The sequence below is a fragment of the Siphateles boraxobius genome, unplaced genomic scaffold (assembly GCF_051911475.1).
Source record: "Siphateles boraxobius isolate OS27281-9 unplaced genomic scaffold, OSU_SipBor_1 86, whole genome shotgun sequence".
In the NCBI taxonomy this organism is placed as follows: Eukaryota; Metazoa; Chordata; class Actinopteri; order Cypriniformes; family Leuciscidae; genus Siphateles; species Siphateles boraxobius.
Window position 1 is genome coordinate 3,830,669 of NW_027509215.1, and position 21,332 is coordinate 3,852,000.

The 21,332-nt window shown below is 36.2% G+C and overlaps 1 protein-coding gene across 1 annotated transcript in view; it reads left to right on the forward strand.

The window, feature by feature from the left end:
• The window catches only part of gpc1b (glypican 1b), a 91,796-nt gene that overhangs the window by 32,023 nt on the left and 38,441 nt on the right, over positions 1-21,332 (forward strand). The window contains exon 2 of the mRNA XM_077221930.1: positions 13,512-13,670. Within this exon, the coding sequence (XP_077078045.1) occupies positions 13,512-13,670 (159 nt within the window). The remainder of the gene's footprint in view (positions 1-13,511; positions 13,671-21,332) is intronic.

Sequence of the window (21,332 nt, forward strand, 5' to 3'; positions counted from 1 at the left end):
TTCTTAGTTCAAACACAGTCATAGTGAAGCGAGCTGTCGACATGTGGGGTGACTGCGAATCTGCTCTCTTGAGTAAGGGCTGACAAATTTCAGAGAGAGAGAGAGAGAGAGAGAGAGAGAGAGAGAGAGAGAGAGAGAGAGAGAGAGAGAGAGAGAGAGAGAGAGAGAGAGAGAGAGAGAGAGAGAGAGAGAGAGAGAGAGAGAGAGAGAGAGAGGGGAACAGACAGACTGATGCAGAGTTTTGCACTTGCTCTGATCCAGCTGAGATATTCCAGACAAACACAAAGCTGTGAATGCGTGTGATTCATCAGTTGCTGGTGACTGATGTGGGTGTTGTGTTGAAAGAGTGAAGAACAGAAAGACAGCTGAATTGTGTTTTTGTGCCCTTATTTCACGAAGGGACCACAGTGTCTGCTGATTCATGGACAGCTGCTCTAGGGTTTACAGAGTGTGCAGAAAGTTTTTTGACTAGTGCCGTCTCATTTCAAACACACTTAGAGGCGAATTCACACTTCAGCATGCTTTATTTGAACGTAAACCCTGTGTTTTGTTCTTACAACCCACTGTTTATTCATTTGCGTAATGTGCTTGTATAGTACACACATGTATGTATAATATTTATATTTCAATCAAGTTATTGTCACATTCTATACTAATAAGTTTCATTATAGAATATGCCAGATTTGTTCTCCATAGATAGCCATTCCAAATTAGCAGTGTATTTTCTAATTATTCATTTATAAATAATTGATGTATAAATATTCGAAAATTAAAAAATGACATCTGTATATAATTTTACATTTTAAAATATAAATGATTGGTTAATTATAAGATTGACAAATTATTGTTAATTATTATTATTTATTATTGTTGTTATTAGAATTTTTTTTTTATCTAATAAAATTTCAGATTATATATCCAGATAATGTATATTTTATTATTATTTAATAATAATAATGTTTATTATTCTATATTATTATATTGACTATATCACTAATTATAAATACATTTCATAAATGATCTGCATTTTTATCTATATATTTAAAACGAAGTTTAAACGAAGTCAAACATTTAACATTTATTTTAAGTTTCATATAGCATTTTATTCTCCCTTGATAGGACACACACACACACACACACACACACACACACACACACACACACACACACACACACACACACACACACACACACACACACACACACACCAAATTATAAAAGTCCAAAATATCCAAGTACCCCAGAGTGCAGTCTGGACGATAGGGTGAGGTGACACAAACCCAATTTAATCGCTTTATAATACCGCAATCTTATTGGTGTAGACGATTCAGGTCTGAGCATGCGCATTCCTTTATGTATGATTTTGTGAATGATTTGGCTGTATTAAAGAAATATTAAATGCTAACTTTAATCGTATCGGTTTACCATGACACTTTTAGTTAAGATCTATTGGCTAATGTTTTATTGTACTTAAGATACAGAATAGATGAAGTTATTGTTTAAAAACGAAGGCTTGGTGACAGCACCTGTACTTCAGGGAGATGTTTTACATTAGCGTGTCATTCACTTGGCTTCTTCATATTTCTAGCAGGATCGGTGGATCAGCACAAACGAATTTAAGCAGCTGATTTTAAATTCTAAAGCACGACCGTTTTTTGTTGTCATTTTTTTAACGACATTTGTTGTCCAATGCTTGCATTATTTGATACAAAGTGCAAATAAAATGTTTAATAGCAAACTCATGTTTCCTTGTTATTATGCTACCTGTTAATACAATATGAGGGCCTATATATTGGTTCTTTAAAGCCCTATGTTATAGTTTTTAAAGATTCATGTTTTCTAATAAGTGTCAACCGGTTAACATATACAACTATCTGTAACTGTGACATCAGGCATATAAAAAATCCAATTATTTATTCATCCACCCCCGCATTGCGTGTTCATGTTTTAATCTGTGTATATGTAGGCTACGGAATAAAAATGGTTTCAAATATTAACACTCACATATAGGCTAGCTGCATAACCATAAAAAAAAAAACACTGCTGTAAATCTGTGCAATTATAATATAATAAAATAAATAAAATACCCAGTGATATGAACATCTAGGCCTATTGCTTAAATACGCTCTTGAGCACATAAATTATAATATTTAATATAGATCGACATAATAATATCTGTTTTAGTAAAAAAAATAATATTTATTTATTTATTTTTACATTTCAGCACTGCAAGGTTTTTATTCCCATTGTACGCACAAAACCCAATGGCCAGGGCTTGTATGCTATTTGGTAGCCTATTGTCTTGTTTTTCACCGTGGTTTTGCTTTAAAATAAAATAAAACAAAAGTTTTATTGAAATACAGTGAATTACCATAATTTGTGTAAAAATCCGAGTTTGTGTTTATTTACTGATCCTATTGGCAAAACGAAGAAGCATAAACGAATTATGTAAAATTACGGAGCCCTGCATGAAATGTGGAACAATATTGTCTAAATCAGCCTATATAGAAACTATCTCTCCTTTGATATGCTAGTAATTTCATGCAGGCATGCTCACTGCCCACTAAAAGTGACACTGAATTATCTGAAGGGTAAATTAATATAATAGTATTGCTAGGCTAAATCTCAAACAGTGTATCATTTATCAGCAACATATTTTGTGATATCACCAAGCCATAAAACTGCTCAATATTAGGCCTAAAGCTTATAAGATTAATTTTTTGTAAAGCTGCTTTGAAACGATGTGAATTGAGCGCTATATGAATACATTTTGACAGTAACTTCATCTAACTTGATTCGTAAGTTCATCAAAACCAAAAGTTTATCCAATTGATTGTTACTGAAATCGCCATGGTTATCACTTAATATTTCTATAGTACGGCCAAACAGCGTCGTAGATCATTCATAAACACGTACCATAAACTTGTACATAAAGGAATGCGCATGCTCATGCCTCAAGCGTCTACGCCAGTAAGATTGCTGTATTATAAGCCAATAAAATTGGGTGTGGACGGTCGCCCCGCCCCATCGTCCAGACTGCACTCTGGGGTTACTCAAAATATCCCATGCTGTCAAAATACCAAGATACAGAGGGGATTGACTTTTCCAGCAGACTGTGTCCATAATGAATGTTAAAACAAAAGCAGACGGAACGGATTAAGCAAAGCCCATATGTAGATCAGGTCAAGAACTGAGTCTTTTCTTGAAAAAATTTTCAGCCACTAAACAGCCCTTTCACCTCTTTGTTATAAAAACCGCCTGTTAAATCAACAGGAGAGCTGAAAATATTGAAAATCTGTTTTATTTGTGCAAGAAACCTTGACTATTCAATAAAAATAGTCCAATATAATGCTACAAAAATTGTGCTCTGTAAACCTTTTAGGCCATCTTAGACACACCAATTGCGCTGTAATTCTCCTAGTCCCAATGCATTTATGACTCACTGATTCATTCAGAAACTGGGACAACAGGAATGAGAAGCGAATCAACATACAGACTCGAAAGCAGGTTAGCATGCAGATGTAGGGCGCTGATGCTCACCTGCATGGTGGCAGTCAGCCTGACAAGTGAGTGGATTCACTGATTTAGATCCATGTCAGTGTCCCTGAGGAACTCTCCCACAGGGAACAGAACGCACTGCACCACGGGCCACAGAGCCCAGCTGGTTCTTAGTTCACATTCACTAATATCCTCCTGCAGTAAAGATAGCTCATAGTTAGCAGCCAGGACTCCATCTGCTATAAGCAAAGAGTGCTCTACCACAGCATTGGGGGTAACGCATTGCAAGTAATATTCATTATTACTTTTTGGATGTAATGAGTAAAGCAGTACTATATAAATGTAAACATTCATTTTTGAGTTAGGCCTACTTAAAAAAAAATAGTAATGCACATTACTTTTCAGTTTAATTCATTTCGTTAAACATTTTTTTAACTATATAATTAATATGCACTTCTCCATAACGTAGTCACTTAGACATGGGAACTCGCGTGCGCTGGAACCATGGCTTGACAATAACTTTTTTGCTCACCATTCAGAAATCAGCATTTTTACTGCCCACAATTTTGTTTTTGGGATATTACGTTTTTATTAGGGGTGTGACGATACACTTAGCTCACGAGACGATACACGATAGCTTGTGGTTTCACGAGAACGAGGCAAAATTATATTTTAACACTACTTTTAAGTAATATTAATTGACGAAATGTACATCTGTAATCTTTTATTCGACTGAAAGTCACAAAATGCAAAACAATGCAGCTGCATTTTGAAATGTTTTAACTAATCTAGGGCTGTCACTGTAACAATTATTTTGGTAATTGGTGGATTATTTTGGCGATTAATAATCGGATAATATTTTTTTTGTGGTAATAAAAACCGACCTAAGTGAACAATAGCCTTAAAATTGACTTAGACTGCATATATAATAATAATGAGGCAATAATAATTGGTTCAAATAAAGTATCAAAAGCAAATGTCTTTTGGTTAATTTTGATTTTTTTTTTTTTGGTTGTTTTAGGGAGGGAAATCTGAACATGTAGGAAAATGTAAAGTCATGCAGTTTTTTGTGAAAATCCCTCAGTTTGTTTCTTTATAGGAAAATTTGTAAATGAATGACTTTCATATCATCATGCAGTGTTGAATTACGCCATATCCCCCCCCCCGTTTTCTCAACTTTCAGATTTTTTTCGCATTCCTTTCTCAAATCTCTCATTTACACCAATAAATGCCTGCTGATGAGGCTGCGTGTGAAAAACTTTCCAGTCAGCTCTGCTACAGTCATTTTTGCCAGTGATTGTAGTCGGGGGAGACAGATGCAGACGAGCGGATCAGAAATCCAGATTCCTCTTTGCAAAACTTGCTCATCTGAATGTCATCTCAGCATTACCTGTCTGTTTAACAAAGCCTCCTCTCAGTGCCATGTAGTCCTGTTTTTTATTGAGCTGAAACAGCAAAAAGTGACGGGAAAGAGTTTTTCTTTTTCTTTCAGCAGCGACTAAACTGAACATGTTCCACTCTGTCATTACTTTTGTATTAAATAGGTGGCTATTGCACAGGTTGGATGTCAGTGACATGAAATAATGATCATGTTGATCACAACTCATGATTCATAACCATCACTTACACACCAAACAGCACATATTTGATTTGAGAGCAACAGCAGAGGGGAATATTTTCAATGAATAAGGACAGCTAGTTCATCACATGCTAATCGGGTATCTGTATGCTATGCTAGTACATAAGCTAACTATAGACATAAATTGTCATCATAACGTAGTTCAAATAGCTTTTATCATAACATGATTTTGTTGGAATTGTAATCAGGCGCTTAAATAAGTAGCTTTAAACAAACAAATATTGGAGCCAATGTGATGGCTTGAGGTCCTAACATAGACCCAAATTTGAGGGAGGACCTGATTTGTCATCACACCGGCTGCATATGAATGCCAGAATGTAAAATTATTTATCTTATGCACATTTAAATGTGATTCATTTTCAGGTGTACTTTACAAACTAAAGCAAAGTTGGCGCCAATTTTCTAGTACAAATGCATTTCTCACACTTTTTTTGTGCATTCAATTATTGCCGAAAATGTTCATATCAATTTGTGCCTTATATTGTGAGGACACATAGCAGTATATTTTAATCCATACATTTGAAATTGAGAGCCATGTTCTTAAATGTGATGCATAACAAATATTATGTACAATATAACATATAACATACTAGGCTAAATGCATTCAAAGTTTTTTTTTGACGCTGATTTAATCGCCTCCATATTAATTCATGTTGTATGAACTGTTCCACTATCTCGTATAGCTACTCTTCGCTGTTCACTCAATCTCCGTCTACCTAATCTGTGCTTTTTAGAGTGCGCTCCTGAAAGGTCTCCTGTGTGTGGTTGTAAAGAGATGGTTCTACGTCTAATTAAACACAATTCTTGTCAAACAAAAAGAGACCGCAATTGTGAGCGGGGTGTCCACCCCTAAACTGTTCAGCAGCAATTCATCGAATGATTTACAATAAAAGACTGTCATAATCTGCATGGTCAAGCAGTAATTTGGGGGGCCTGTTTGCATCAACCTCTATTTGCATAATATATTTTTGTGAATTGGGTGCTAAAACACTGCAAACATGTGCCAAAATGACATTCAAAAACCCCATGACTGCATTGGTTGAATTAGTAGGAAATAATCACAGTGAAATAAACTGATCCAGCGGGAGACAGGAAGATGTTACAGTGATAATCCTGTGTTTAGTTTTACACACCGGATCATCTGTCCTGTCTCTCTGCTTACAACGCTATACAGCTCAGTGATAGTGAACGCCACTGTGTGTGTGTGTGTGTGTGTGTGTCTGTTCAGGTTTCATTTCAGAAACGCGCTGTAATCCGTCATGTTCCGGATAACTCTCTCTGTGTGACAGGAATGGTGTGTGGGTGGGATTTCTGTCTGGGATTTATTTAACGAGGCAAATCACTAGAATGGTTCTTTCAACTTCCTATGCTATCTCTACTTCCTCATCTGATGCAAGTGACATTAATAAACCAGAACACTATGATGTATTACTGAGCTCTGATAAGATTTCATAATTTCTGAGATGCATATTCAAGTCTGAGATTAGCTGATTCGAGAACAAGTGCTTTTTTTGTACATTTGTACATTTGTGATGGATTGACAGCCATTCAGAAGTTGTAAAAACTGAATATGCTGTTTGAAAGTTGTTTTTTTTAAATAAATACTTTTATTCACCTACAGTATAGGATGCAATAAATTGTTCAAAATACTTTTATAATGTTACAAAAGATTTTGATATCAAATAAATGTTTTTTAAACTTTCTATTCATCAAATAATCCTTAAAAAAATCATACTGTTTTCATCATTGATAATAAAAATAATAATGTTTCTTGAACAGCAAATTAGCGTATTAGAATGATTTCAGAAGGATTGTGTGACAGTGAAGACTAGAGAAATGATGCTGGAAATTCAGCTTTGCATCACAGGACTAAATTGTAGTTAAAATATATAGCAGTTATTTTAAATTGTAATAATATTTCATAACATTACTGTATTTACTGTATTTTTGATCAAATAAATGCAGCCTTGTTGAGCATAAGAGACTTATTTAAAAAATCCTACCGACCCCAAACTTTTGAACGGTATAGTGCATTACTCTTACCACCATTTTACCATGATACAGCCAGATTACTTCTGTGTAAGGGTTTGTTGCAATGCCAATAGCTAGGATGCTTGTGTATGTGAATGAGGGATGCTATCATAGGATGCCTCCTATCTATCCCGGAATTCAAGTGCTCTCATTAATGCAAGACAGAGCTTCACAATCATCGTTGTTTTCAGTGGATCGTTAGGAGAAATGCACGCCACTGGCAAACTCATTTATCAAATACCTCAGAAAAGTGTTTTAGGATGAGAGCTCTTGTGTTGTATTGATTGGGTGGTGAAGAACTAGCGTGGTAAATGTTTCATATCAAATCACTCAGATAAAGTGTCCCTGCTGCTAACTCGCACTCTTCTGTATGTGAGGAATAAATGGGATGTTTTCAAAGTTTGACATCATGTCATCTGATTTTTCACACACACTTTTTCTATAGCATGAATTAACCTTAATCATAATGTTCCTGCAATCTCAGCTAAATAATGTGCTGAAATTAAAATTATTGCTGACATGTCTCCCTTATAGATTGAAAACAACCCACTTTACATTTAGAAACAGAAAATTGGACAACGCCTGTTTGTTTCTCTGCTTTGTAACATCATTAAGCAGCTTCCTCAGAATGTGTTGATAGGCTAATTGCTAGGCTAACTGTCTATGCATGCACTTTTAGCAATACCGTGAAGTAAACGTGAAATAAAAGGTAATAACTGTGTTTACTATGAAATAAAAACTGTTTGGATGGCTGGTGGTGGTGAAAAGGATTACAGTAACATAGGAAGGCTTGTGCTTAGTGGGTATCTAAAGATTGTACTAAGCGTAGCGACCATGTAAAGTATAGGAGGGACATATCTTCTCTGGCCAAATTGCTCAAACTATCTCAGATGTTTAAACAAAAAAGAGTAATATGATTGCTTGTTAATGTATGTGCATGTTTTGTGAGTAAAGAGTTATGTAAATTCCATCAGGGTCTGGTAAAGGTTGATAAAGGTTTATTTTAGAGCGTTGACATAAAGCGACTTGTTTACTTTTGCGGTCTATTTGCGGACTTTTGCAACCTCAAACTTCTGAACGGTAATGTCCATTCACATGCTTAAAAGGCATTGAGGAAATGTATTCTGGGAATCTCATATTACAAATGTTCCAAGAGGTTTCTTTAAGATAGATATCCATAATCACTTCCTTTTGAATGTGGTGATGCTATAGTTACTGCTACACATACAGGCTGACTGTGTGTGTTAATTTGATGCTTTATCTGAGAGTTAGAGTTTTTTTAGATTCTCATTCTGTGGTCTAATTGGATCCTAATAGGAGTTTTCCTCCCTAGAGTTCTCAGATAAGTAAATGGTCTGTGAATTGGTCCTTCTTCAATCTCCTATCTTACTGTGTGTGTGTGTGTGTGTGTGTGTGTGTGTGTGTGTGTGTGTGTGTGTGTGTGTGTGTGTGTGTGTGTGTGTGTGTGTGTGTGTGTCTGTGTCTGTGTGTGTGTGTGGCTGTGTGTGTGTGTGTGTGTGTGTGTGTGAGTGTGTGTGTGTGTGTGTGTGTGTGTGTGTGTGTGTGTGTGTGTGCATGTGTGTTTGTTAGTGGACCATGAGAGACCTTAGAGGGAAATAGCATTGGCTTTACTCACTATTTTAAATGCTTTTATTAGGGGTCATATAAGGTATCTCTCTGGGCAGAAACGAGAAGATGTTTATATGTGTCCAGTTTTACCTACAAAGTAATCTATTTTAAATTAACTCTAATTTATCGAGGCGGAAAAGAACTCCAGCCCAGCTCAGCTCACTTTACAGAGAGATGTGATTTATTGATCTCTAAGGGGGTAATTTAGCAAGCACACCCTGAGTCAGAATCGACTAGGGGTTGTTACGCCCAAAAACACTGAATATCAGCCACCAAAAGATCACAAAAAATAGCTTGACACCTCTGTGTAACTAGTCTGTTAGGTAAAGAATTAAAAGATAAATGATAATAACTAGCTCAGTTTGAGTTTATAGTGCATTAACATAATGTATCTATTTAAACAAGCAATTGATTAAAGTGCCCCTATTATGCTATTTTAAAGTTTCCTAATGTTGTTTTGGAGTCTCCTCTTACAACAGGTTTACATGCATCAAAGGTCAAAAAACTGTTTAATTTTCTCATAATATACATTTGCACATCACCACATTTTCAATGATTCTCAAACGACTCGTCAGATAAATCAATTCTCTCTAAATCCCTCCTTTCCGCGAGCTACTCTGCTCTGATTGGCCAGACAGCCCAGTCTGTTGTGATTGGTTAACCGCGTACAGCATGCGCGTCGAAAGCAAAAATGCCCATTGCCATAACAACATCAGCTCTGCGTGTCCTGAGGCTTCCTACACCGTAAACTAACGTGTGTGTGTGTGTGTGTGTGTGTGTGTGTGTGTGTGTGTGTGTGTATGTGTGTGTGTGTGTGTGAGTGTGTGTGTGTGTGTGTGTGTGTGTGTGTGTGTGTGTGTGTGTGTGTGTGTGTGTGTGTGTGTCTGTGTGTGTGTGAACAAAACAATCACATGTGGGCATTCTATATACACAACCCCAAATCAGAAAAAGTTGGGACATTTTGTAAAATGCATTAAAATCAAGAATCTGTGATTTGTTAATTCTATTTAAACTTTTTTTAACTGACAAAACTACAAAGAAAGGTTTTCCAATGTTTTCACTGACCAACGTAATTGTATTTTGTAAATATGAACAAATTTTGATTTTGATGGCTGCAACACACCCCAAAAAAGTTGGGACAGAGACATGTTTACCACTGTGTCACATCACATTTCCTTTTAATTACACTTTTTAATCATTTGGGAGTTAAGTATACTAATTGTTGGAGTTTTGCTAGTGGAATATTTGCCCAATCTTGTCTGATACAAGACAGCCGCTCAACAGTCTGTGGTCATCATTGCCTGATTCTCCTTTCATGATGGGTCATACGTTTTCCATAAGAGACATATCTGGACTGCTGTAAACAGGCCAAACCTTAGAACCATAGAACACCAAACCTTCTATGGTGCAGAGTGTCTAGAAACCACTCAGTTTTAGCATGTGCAGAATGAGGCCTGGCATTGTCTTGCTTCCCAGGAAAGATGTAATCTTGATTGCAGTTTATGTCTCTGTGCAATCCAAATACATGCCTCCATGTCAATGGTACCTTCACAATAATGCAAGTTACCCATACCGTTTGCAATGATGCACCTCAATACCAGCACAGGTGTTTGCTTTTGCACCTGTCGCTGGTGAAAGTCTGGTTGGTCCCTTTCATTGTTGGGACTGAGAACTCGGTGTCCATTTTTTTCCAAAAACAAGCTGGAACATGGACTCATCTGACCACAGCACACATTCCCACTGTCTTCTAGACCATCTGAGATAAGCTCAGGACCAGAGAACTCGCCGGCATCTCCACATAGAACTGATGTAAAGCATTCTCCTTGCGTAACAGAGATTCAAGTGGCATTTCTTAATGCAGAGTCAGACTGTGTTCAGTGAAAATGGTTTTCCAAATTACTCCTGAGCACATGTGGCTGTATTTAACGGATTAGCATGATGGTATCTTGTGCAATGCCATCTGAAGGCTCAAAGGTCACGCACATTCAAAAGAGGTCTACTGCCTTACCCTACACAGACTGAGATTTCTCTGGATTCCCTGAATCTTGTGACAATATGATGTATGGAAGATGATAAAAGACATCTTCACAGAAAAGTGATTTTTTTTAATTGTTTGACAATTCTCTCATGATATTTGGCACAAAGTGATGAGCCATGACCCATCTTTGCTTAAAAAGACTGAGAAGCACTTTTACACCCAAACATGATACCCTCAACTATTACCAATTCACCTGCTCATTGTGGACTGTTTCAAAAGAGTTGGATAATCTAATTTGGATAATCTTTTCACTTTTATTTTGTCTCTGTCCCAACTTTTTTGGGGTGTGTTGCAGCCATCAAAATCAAAATTTGTTCATATTTACAAAATACAATTACGTTGGTCAGTGAAAACATTGGAAAACCTTTATTTGTACTTTTGTCAGTTAAAAAAAGTTTAAATAGAATTAACAAATCACAGATTCTTGATTTTAATGCATTTTACAAAATGCCCCAACTTTTTCTGAATTTGGGTTGTATATATATATATATATATATATATATATATATAATTTATTTTTATTTTGTGTGTGTGTGTGTGTGTGTGTGTGTGTGTGTGTGTGTGTGTGTGTGTGTGTGTGTGTGTGTGTGTGTGTGTGTGTGTGTGTGCGTGCGTGCGTGCGTGCGTGCGTGCGTGCGTGTGTGTGTGTGCGTGTGCGTGTGTGGAATAAATGAGAATCTGTATCCTCTTTCTGACTACTGAAGCCACTGTCATCTTTCCACAGCCTCACAAAATAAATGACAATGAATCACATCCCCATTTCTAATTTTTTCCTTACCAGCCATGGTTCACAGAAACACATTTTGTCCGTTTCCTTGGTTTCTGTTTTGAATGTGTTGCACTGGATGTTGGAGGCCAAACACATTCGTTGTGAGGGTTTAATCAAGTGCTATGCTGTTCAAGGGCCTGTAAACCTTCTTGAGCAGTAACATTAAGCTCAGATAAGATCACATTAAATTCCATCTGTTTGCAGTGTGCTTTTATATGTGAGTGGGAAATAAACTTCTCTCTTCCTCTGTCCTTGGATTGGAGAATAGGCTTAGGATAGAAATGGCTGACAGCCCAGCTCTTTAGAAAAAAAAAACCCTGTCTCTGACAGTGTGTACTCTCACCCGCTGACAAACACACACATGCTCAGATACACAAGTCACAGGTAGACACTTGCTTTATTTGACACTAATGTATCCCTCAAGATATACAAACTAACACATGAATACACACATCTTTATGGCCCGAGATGGCAATAAATAAGAATGATGTGGCTTTCTAATTTATAAAAATGTTAAAACATCAGAATAATAATAGAAGGTCTGCAACCACAAGCATTTGACTGATCCATGAGAGCTTAGTCAGAGGGAATATTAATAATTGGTCTTCCAAGAATTTATTATTTATCATTAAATAACAAAAAATAGCAATATAATAATTAAGTGTATTATTATTTGTTTTATTGTTGTTAATATAATAATAATAATAATAATAATAATAATAATAATAATAATAATAATAATAATAATAATAATAATAATAAAAATGATAATAATTCTTTTTTTTTAATTTTACTATTATATTTATTTTATACTTTTTTTTGTATGCAACTGTGATGCAAACTGTTAATAGAGAACATTGAAAATTGAAAACTGGAAAGAGAGAATTTTTATATCGACTGAGCAGGTCATCAGTTCTATAAAACAATAACACAGGGGTGAACACCAGTCGATTGAGTGGAAACTTTTAATTACTGTTCAGCCCCCTCCTTCCCATCTTTAAAATCATTTGTACTCCATTATATAACCGTGCTGTGATGTTCAGTTGTCAATCACAGACACATTCAAATCATATTGAGTTCTCTTTTGCATTTGAATGGACAAAAAACACACAATTATGCCAAAATGCGTATCCTCATCTTAAATGAGTTACATAAAGTTTAATTTACGTCAGTTTCATTCAATTTCTGGATATTTCCTGTTAGATGAAATATTTAAAATATACTAACACACAAAATCATTTTTTGTTATTTCTACATTAATTTGGATATTAAATGTGAAAATACCGGTATCACAATATAAAAATATATTAAAATGTTAGGTGCATTCGTTACAGAAAAATGTGTGATTAATTCGATTTTTTTAATCAATTGACAGCAATAATATATATATGTATATGATGTATGGTACAAAGTACAAATATATATATATATATATATATATATATATATTGATTTTTCTTTTTGAATTTTGAACTTTCTATTCATCAAACAATCCTGAAAAAATCTAGAACAGTTTCCTCAAAAATGTTTCTTGAGCAGCAAATCAGCATATTAGAATTATTTCTGAAGGATCATGGGAATACATTGCATTTTAAAATGTATTTAAATAGAAAAGAGTTATTTTAAATTGTAATCATAATTTTTTTCCCAATATTACTGTTTTCACTGTATTTTTGAGGCCTTGGTGACCATAAGAGAAAAATAAAATAAAATCTTATTTAGCGGATAAAATCGCATTCCGGGGGGTAGCACTGCACATATACTAATAGCGATTAAAGGGGCAGGGGCTCAAGCCACTGAAATATTATGGGTTATATGATGAATGGATGGATGGATGGATGGATGGATAAAGTTAAATGCACTTCTACTGACAGTCCTGATGATGTTGTTAATTGTGTCTCTCTCAGGTGAGCACCTGCGGGTCTGTCCTCAGGGTCACACCTGCTGCACGTCCGGTATGGAGGAGAACCTCCTGAACCTGAGCAGAAGAGAGTTTGAGACACAGGTGAAGGAGTCTGGACGCACCTTACAGAGCTCTCTCAGTGGCCAGTTCAAGAGCTTTGACGGTGAGTTACTGTCTGGAAACTCAGTCATGTCACATGATACAAAAGGGTCTCTTTACATTACACTTCTCATCATGAGGTTGAGAAGAATCGTTTGTTGAAAAAATGATGCCACTCTTTTAAGAAAATGTTCTTTGGAAAAAGGATCATGTTACGGAATTAGTTGATTGTTATAATTCGTTTTAATGCAAATTTTTTTTTGATCAAATTTGATGAATTACACAGCTTGTAAACATACTTAATCACTATGGAAAAAAAAATTAAATAAAAAAAAATTAAATAATTTTTTTGCAATCATTTAAGAAATTTCCCATTTAGAACTGGCATAAAGGCTTCTTACAAATTGAGTCAAGAACCCTAGGGTTCTATATAGAACCTTTTTTCCTAAGAGGGTGGCTTGCTTGCCCAACAAACCTGTGCTAGATATCTCAGAGCAGCACAGTTAAAACCTCCGTGGCATTAGACAGATGGTGTGTGTGTGTGTGTGTGTGTGTGTGTGTGTGTGTGTGTGTGTGTGTGTGTGTGTGTGTGTGTGTGTGTGTGTGTGTGTGTGTGTGTGTGTGTGTGTGTGTGTGTGTGTGTGTGTGTGTGTGTGTGTGTGTGTGTGTGTGTGTGTGCGCGCGTGGATTTCTCACTTACCCCTCAAGCCTGCTGAATACTGTGAGTGTAGATATTCTTTCTCTCTTTCTCTATTCTTTCTCTCTCTCTCTGTGTGTGTAGGCATCTTAATCAGTGTTTTTGCTTTTTCTGTAGATTGGTGTGTGTGGGTGTGAGATTTGTTTTGATTAGCTCTTTCTGTAAGAGATAAACAACTTCTCAATCATCAAAGCATCCTTCACACACTTACTTGCATTAAATGTGTGTGTTTTGCAGTTTTGGATGGGGCAATTCTCACAAAAGAAAACATCATACTTACTACATGGGTATTTCAGTATAAAATAAATTTAAATAATGCATTAATGCAAATAATAATAATAATAATAAAAAACTTGATTTTCTTAATGCAAAATTTAACTTAGTTATATTAAAATAATATTATTAATATACAATTCATATTTATTTATTTCCATATTTAGAATTTGAAATGTAAAACATGACCAGGGCATTTCTTGACATTGAGGTATATTAATAATAATAATAAAGGTCAACAGATGGGTTTGTGTAGGTCTGGCATCCAATCATGATCCTTGCCAAATGTCGCATTTGATTAGTTTTATTAGCAAGCAGAACAAAAAAGTAGAATAGAGAACAGGCATAATATATAGCACTTTTCAAAGATTTTATAATCTCTAGAATCATTGTTGAATGTGAATGTTGAAAGCTGAATAAATATTTATAGTCTCTCTCTGTGTCTCTTGTACTGTTTTTTTTGTGCAGTTGGTGACTTTGGTACTTAAAGTTGAAAAAAGTCAGTGTCTCTGTTGTTCTGGAGTTCATAAGTGCCAATTTTGGGGTTTAAAGCATGTCTCTGCCAGCTCACCTCCAGGAATCCTGTGTGTGTGTACAAACACACTCTCTCACACACACATAATGTAGTGTGTTTGTGGTGAGAATGCTTGAACTGTGATTATTTCCCAAGTGCTGTTGCACAGGGAGGAGATCTGGTCAGTGTGTGTTTCCCAGCATGAATTATGCTTGGCAGGACATTAAGCAGTGACAGTGGATTATACCTAGTGTGTGTGTGTGTGTGTGTGTGTGTGTGTGTGTGTGTGTGTGTGTGTGTGTGTGTGTGTGTGTGTGTGTGTGTGTGTGTGTGTGTGTGTGTGTGTGTGTGTGTGTGTTTGTGTGTGTGTGTGTGTGTGTGTGTGTGTTTGTGTGTGTGTGTGTGTGTGTGTGTGTTTGTGTGTGTTTGTGTGTGTGTGTGTGTGTGTGTGTGTGTGTGTGTGTGTGTGTGTGTGTGCGTGCAACTATTTATGTAAGATTAGAAAGACTAAAGGCTGTAACAGTGTAAAATGTGACAATATTTATTATAAACATTATACAACAGCCTCTCTGAATCATGCGTGCTGTCAAAGACGCTAACATTTGATTCCAGTTTTCACCCCTTACTAACTGCAAAAGAGATCAATTTACAGCAACCTAGGGCCAAGTCTGTTCAATCATAAATCTCAAGGGCTGTTGTCATTTCTACATCGATTTCATTTTCTCTCACATTTTTCTAGGTTAGTTTAATAACTTTGTAAAAAAAAAAAAAAAATTCTAAAAAGAGAAAACTGGCAGTAAAGAGTATAGTGCCTATCTGCCATTCTATCTATCTATCTATCTATCTATCTATCTATCTATCTATCTATCTATCTATCTATCTATCTATCTATCTATCTATCTATCTATCTATCTATCTATCTATCTATCTATCTATCTATCTATCTATCTATCTATCTATCTATCTATGTATCTATCTGTCTGTCTGTCTGTCTGTCTGTCTGTCTGTCTGTCTGTCTGTCTGTCTGTCTGTCTATCTCTCTGTCCGTCCGTCATCATTCTATCATTCAGTTCTATCTTTCTGTCTGTCTGTCTCATCCACCCATCATCTTTCTATCCTTAGGATGTTTAAATCTAATAATCCTTTCATACACCACTCCTCCTCTTTTACTGTCTGTTTATCTGTCTTCAGGTATGTGTATGATTGGGTTTGTTTCTTTGTGTGTTGAAAGGTTTGTGTCCTAGAGAGTTTGTTTTGTCTTCTTAGAATCACAGCTAAAAGTATGTTAGAGAATAATGAGCTGTTATGAGTCTGTTTTAGGAGGTTAAGTATGGCTCTCAATGTGTTTTAGGGTGTGTGTGTGTGTCTGTGTGTGTGTGTGTGTGTGTGTGTGTGTGTGTGTGTGTGTGTGTGTGTGTGTGTGTGTGTGTGTGTGTGTGTGTGTGTGTGTGTGTGTGTGTGTGTGTGTGTGTGTGTGTGTGTGTGTGTGTGCGCGTGTGTGTGTGTTTGTGTGTGTGTGTGTGTGCGTGTGTATGCTGGGTGCTGGATTCTCTGTAAAGCTGAGGAGATTCTCAGTAGTTTTTAGGAATTTGAGTGTCTTTTCGCTGTAGGGGATGGTTTCTGAACGTATCAGACTCAGACACATACGTTGAAAACATTTGGCCACATTTTGATATAAAGCTAAACAGAAGTGATAGAAAAAGACTTTCAAAAGACTATCAAATTCAAGTTGCAGGCCCGAAGATTTACATGTCTGTGATACAGACAACTTATCAAAACGCAGCATAGAAGATAATAAATCTCTTTTATCAGATCACATTGTTCAATTTACGACTTTTCTTGTTCACAAGTGCCTTTGTCTGAATCACTGCAGATTTAATCTGTGATATTTTCTTTCCTGAATACATTTAGTCCTGATTGTAAATAGCAGCTGAGCAATTTAAGTGCTGATATACTGAAATAATATTTTCAATTACACCGAGTCATCCAGGAAAACAATTTCCTGTTGAAGGTCACCTCCGATGATGTCATCTGCGACAAGGACAGCTGCTCTGTCGCCTATCCTTATTGGCCGTTTCATGTTGACATGCATATAATGTTAAGTAAGAATATAATTTGTAAGTCGCTTTGAATAAAAGATGCTTTGGATAAAAGCATCAGCAAAATAAATAAAAAAAGTAAAATGAATAAATGTTGAGGAAGACCTGCGGTGATACAGACCTATGATCCCAGAGACATCTCTCTCTCTCTCTCTCTCTCTCTCTCTCTCTCTCTCTCTCTCTCTCTCTCTCTCTCTCTGCCTAACACATATGAGTTTTATGAGGAACAGTGACCGTTTTTATGTTATTATTCTGTTTCGTCTTCTCTTTATACTCCTTCATTTTCCAAATGCCAAAATGGTTGCTGCATGGCCAAAGTGCGGTGCATATATGTTTGTGTAAAATCTTAAACTGGAATTGTCCTTAAATAGGAATAGGAATAGTTAAAAAGATATAATGTTAATTGGAGATATATAAATGCTAAAACAAATACATAGCGATTTAAAATACCTTTTTTAATGGATCACAACCCTCCACCACCCTTATTGCTTTAATGAATCTCTCTCTGTACACTACCATTCAAAATCTTGGGATTTTTAAATGTTTTCGAAAGAAGTTTGCTCACCAAGGCTGCATTTATTTGATAACAAATACAGTAAAAATAGTAATATTTTTGCAATAACTGTTTTCTATTTTAATGTTTTAAAATGTAATTTATTCCTGTGATGGCATAGCTAAATTTTCCAGCATCATTACTCCAGTCTTCAGTCACATGATTCCTTCAGAAATCATTCTAATATGTGGATTTGATACTTAAGAACAATTTCTATGTATTATCAATGTTAAAAAAAACATTGCTTAATATTTTTTGTGGAAATCATATATATATATATATTTTTTTATAATTCTTTAATGAACAGAAAGTTCAAAAGAACAGCATTTTGTCTTTAGTGTCACTTTTGATCAATTTAATGCATCCTTGCTGAATAAAAGGATTAATCTTACTGACCTCAAACTTTTGAAAGTTAGTGTATAGTACCATAGGCTCGATTGACATGTAGGTCCACCTGTGTGTGCACCTGTGGAGACTCGGTTGACATGCATGTTATCAGGAGGAGATTCAGGCCACAGCTGGTGTACTGTCTGATTTAAGACCCTTCAGACAGAGCTAGAGTTTACAAGCTCCCCTGCAGGAGGCTTTAAAAAGCTCATCTGTGACCATTAAGCTCCTGAAATTCATGTACATTCCAAATGCATGATCTGTGATACTAGGTGTAGACAGACCCGCAGGTGAAGAACATGACCTTTCAGCTGTGGCTCTGCTCGGCCGTACGTGGGTTCAGGACCCAATCAGAACTCTTCAGCTTATGTGATGGACCCTGCGGCCTTTCACAGGACAAGTGGAAAAAGTGTCTGTGTGTGTGTATGCTTGTGTTACTGTGTGAGAGTCAAGTTTTTGAAAATTTAAATTCATTTTACATTAATCTTTTATTTCACATCTATTCTATTCAATTCTATTTTCTATTCTATTCTAATATTTTTTTCTGTCATTCAAAACTGGGACAAATAATGTATTTAGGTTTAGGATTAATGTAATGTATCTGAAATTAATTATAAAGTCTATGGTCTGCTGTACAATTTTTGTGTTTGTTCTTATTCACTGTTTAAATATGTTTATGCTCACCTAAACATTTTTAGTTTCCGTAAATGTCGATCAACTTACAGTGTAAGACTTTTCGCTTTCCATTGTCAATTGCGCTCATTCCTGTTGCGTGTTTTCAATCTGGCAACCCACGTGAGCGCCGAGTCTGATGACGAGAGAAACAACCCTCTCCGATATTTTGATTTTGGATTGCAGAGCCAATTTCAACCGCTAGCTGTCAAATTTACATACTGCACCTTTAAAGGGGTGGTAAAACACGATTTCACTTTTCTAACTTTAGCTAGTGTGTAATGTTGCTGTTTGAGGATAAACAACATCTGCAAAGTTACAGCGCTCAAAGTTCAAAGCAAAGGAAGATATTTGCTTTTAAAGAAATCAATCTCTAAGAACTACAGCAAACGGCCGGTAAGGGACTACACGACATTCCTCCACGGTTGCTGACATCACTAACCCCAGTAAACCCCACCTCCGAAAATACTAAATAAGGGGGGCGAGGACATTTGTTATTGCGTTGGAGTAGAGTTGTTGTGGTATAGGAGTGTTGTTGCCACAATGCCGTCGAAACGCTGTTATTTTCATCCGGATTGCAGGTCCACTTTGTTCAGCCTTCCTAGGGTCGCGGGAGTTAGGGATCAATGCTTAATTATGACCCAAATCTCGCTCTCTGTGCTGCATATTTTACGGAGGAAAGCTTCCACAATCTTTGCAAGTTCAATGCAGGATTCGCACAACGGCTTGTGCGAATCCTGCATTGAACCCGGAAACCATCAGACCGTTTTTACAAGGAGGGACAGAGCAGTGTAGAATAAAGGTAAAATATATGAAAAATAATGTTATTTAAAAAAACAAAGCATGAACACATGTTACAGTGCACCCCACAAACACAATCAAGCCTTTGAAAAAATGTGTTTTACCACCCCTTTAAACTGAATAATGTCTACAGGTGTTTGTGAGGGTTAAAGCCTGTTGCCACCAACCACTGTCAAGTAACCAAGTTTTGATAAATCAAATCAAGTTTTGATAATCATTCTAATTCTAGGAGAATAGTGAAGTCCATACCACCATTATTACGATTAACGACACAGAGGATTTTGTCCAGATGATGAATAATAAAGTGTCATTAAAGAGCTTGAGCATTTAAAGCAGCGGATGACAAAACTGCAGAGTGCACTTACAATAGGTTATTGCCCATTGGTGTGGACTGTGTGGTTATTGTTATAGTTATTGTTTTTGCTGTGAACTGGCCTTCAGTAGTAGTAGGGTTTGCTTAAGTAAATATTGTTTCTATGAAAGGTCCTAACCAATACAGCTTCAAATGTCTCTGTTGCATTAATTTAAAATATTAAATAAAATGAGGGAGGGCTGGTACTCTTTAAATTCAGCCATTCAGCACTTTGTCAGAATGCACAAATACAATTACATCTAAACACATCCAAATCCCTCTCTTCCTTTCATCCCTTCCTCTCTCTCTCTCCTCTCATTCCATCACTCTGTGGTCCCCAGCTGCTTGTCTCTCCATCACGGTCTCGGCCGCAAATTAACAGCTTGCGTGTTCTGTTACGACGCCGCTGATATCATTACGCCTGCACGCCTGTCAGAGAGATAGATGGAGGAGAGGGAGAGGGAGAGAGGGGTGTAGTGTTGGGTGGAGGGTCAGACGAGTGTGACAGGAATATAAAGAACCGAGGATCTACCTTTCATGGCCTCCCCTGTTTTCTTTTTCTTTTTGATATCAGTTTCTCTTTATTTAAAGCCAGGATGTTCACCTGATACATTTACCCCCCAAAATAATCAGACACTTAATTGGATAATTCACCCTAAAATGGAAATCTGTCACCATTTAGATAATCTTGTATGTTTCTTTTGTAGACCCAATTTGGACACCAGCAATCTTCAATATATCTTATATGTTCAATTTAAAGCTTTAACCTTTTATTTTATTTTATTACATGTTAAGCTAAATAAAAATGAGAAATTTTGCCTTGACACTTAGCTGAAATGAAAGTTCTTTATATTTTATTTTATTTTATTTCAGTTAGTTTATTTTAACATTATTTATATATATATATATATATATACAGGTCCTTCACAAAAAATTAGCATATTGTGATAAAGTTCATTATTTTCCATAATGTAATGATAAAAATTAAACTTTCATATATTTTAGATTCATTGCACACCAACTGAACTATTTCAGGTCTTTTATTGGTTTAATTCTGATGATTTTGGCATACAGCTCATGAAAACCCAAAATTCCTATCTCAAAAAATTAGCACATTTCATCCGATCAATAAAATAAGTGTTTTTTTAATACAAAAAAAGTCAACCTTCAAATAATTATGTTCAGTTATGCACTCAATACTTGGTCGGCAATCCTTTTGCAGAAATGACTGCTTCAATGCGGCGTGGTGTTATGAAGGCCCAGGACGCTTCGATAGCGGCCTTACTGTACGTTCACACCACCGCCGGCGAGAGCGGCAAAATTCGCTCTCGCTGCCCTGCCTGCGACGCCGTGGAAAGATTCGTGGACGCTCTGATGC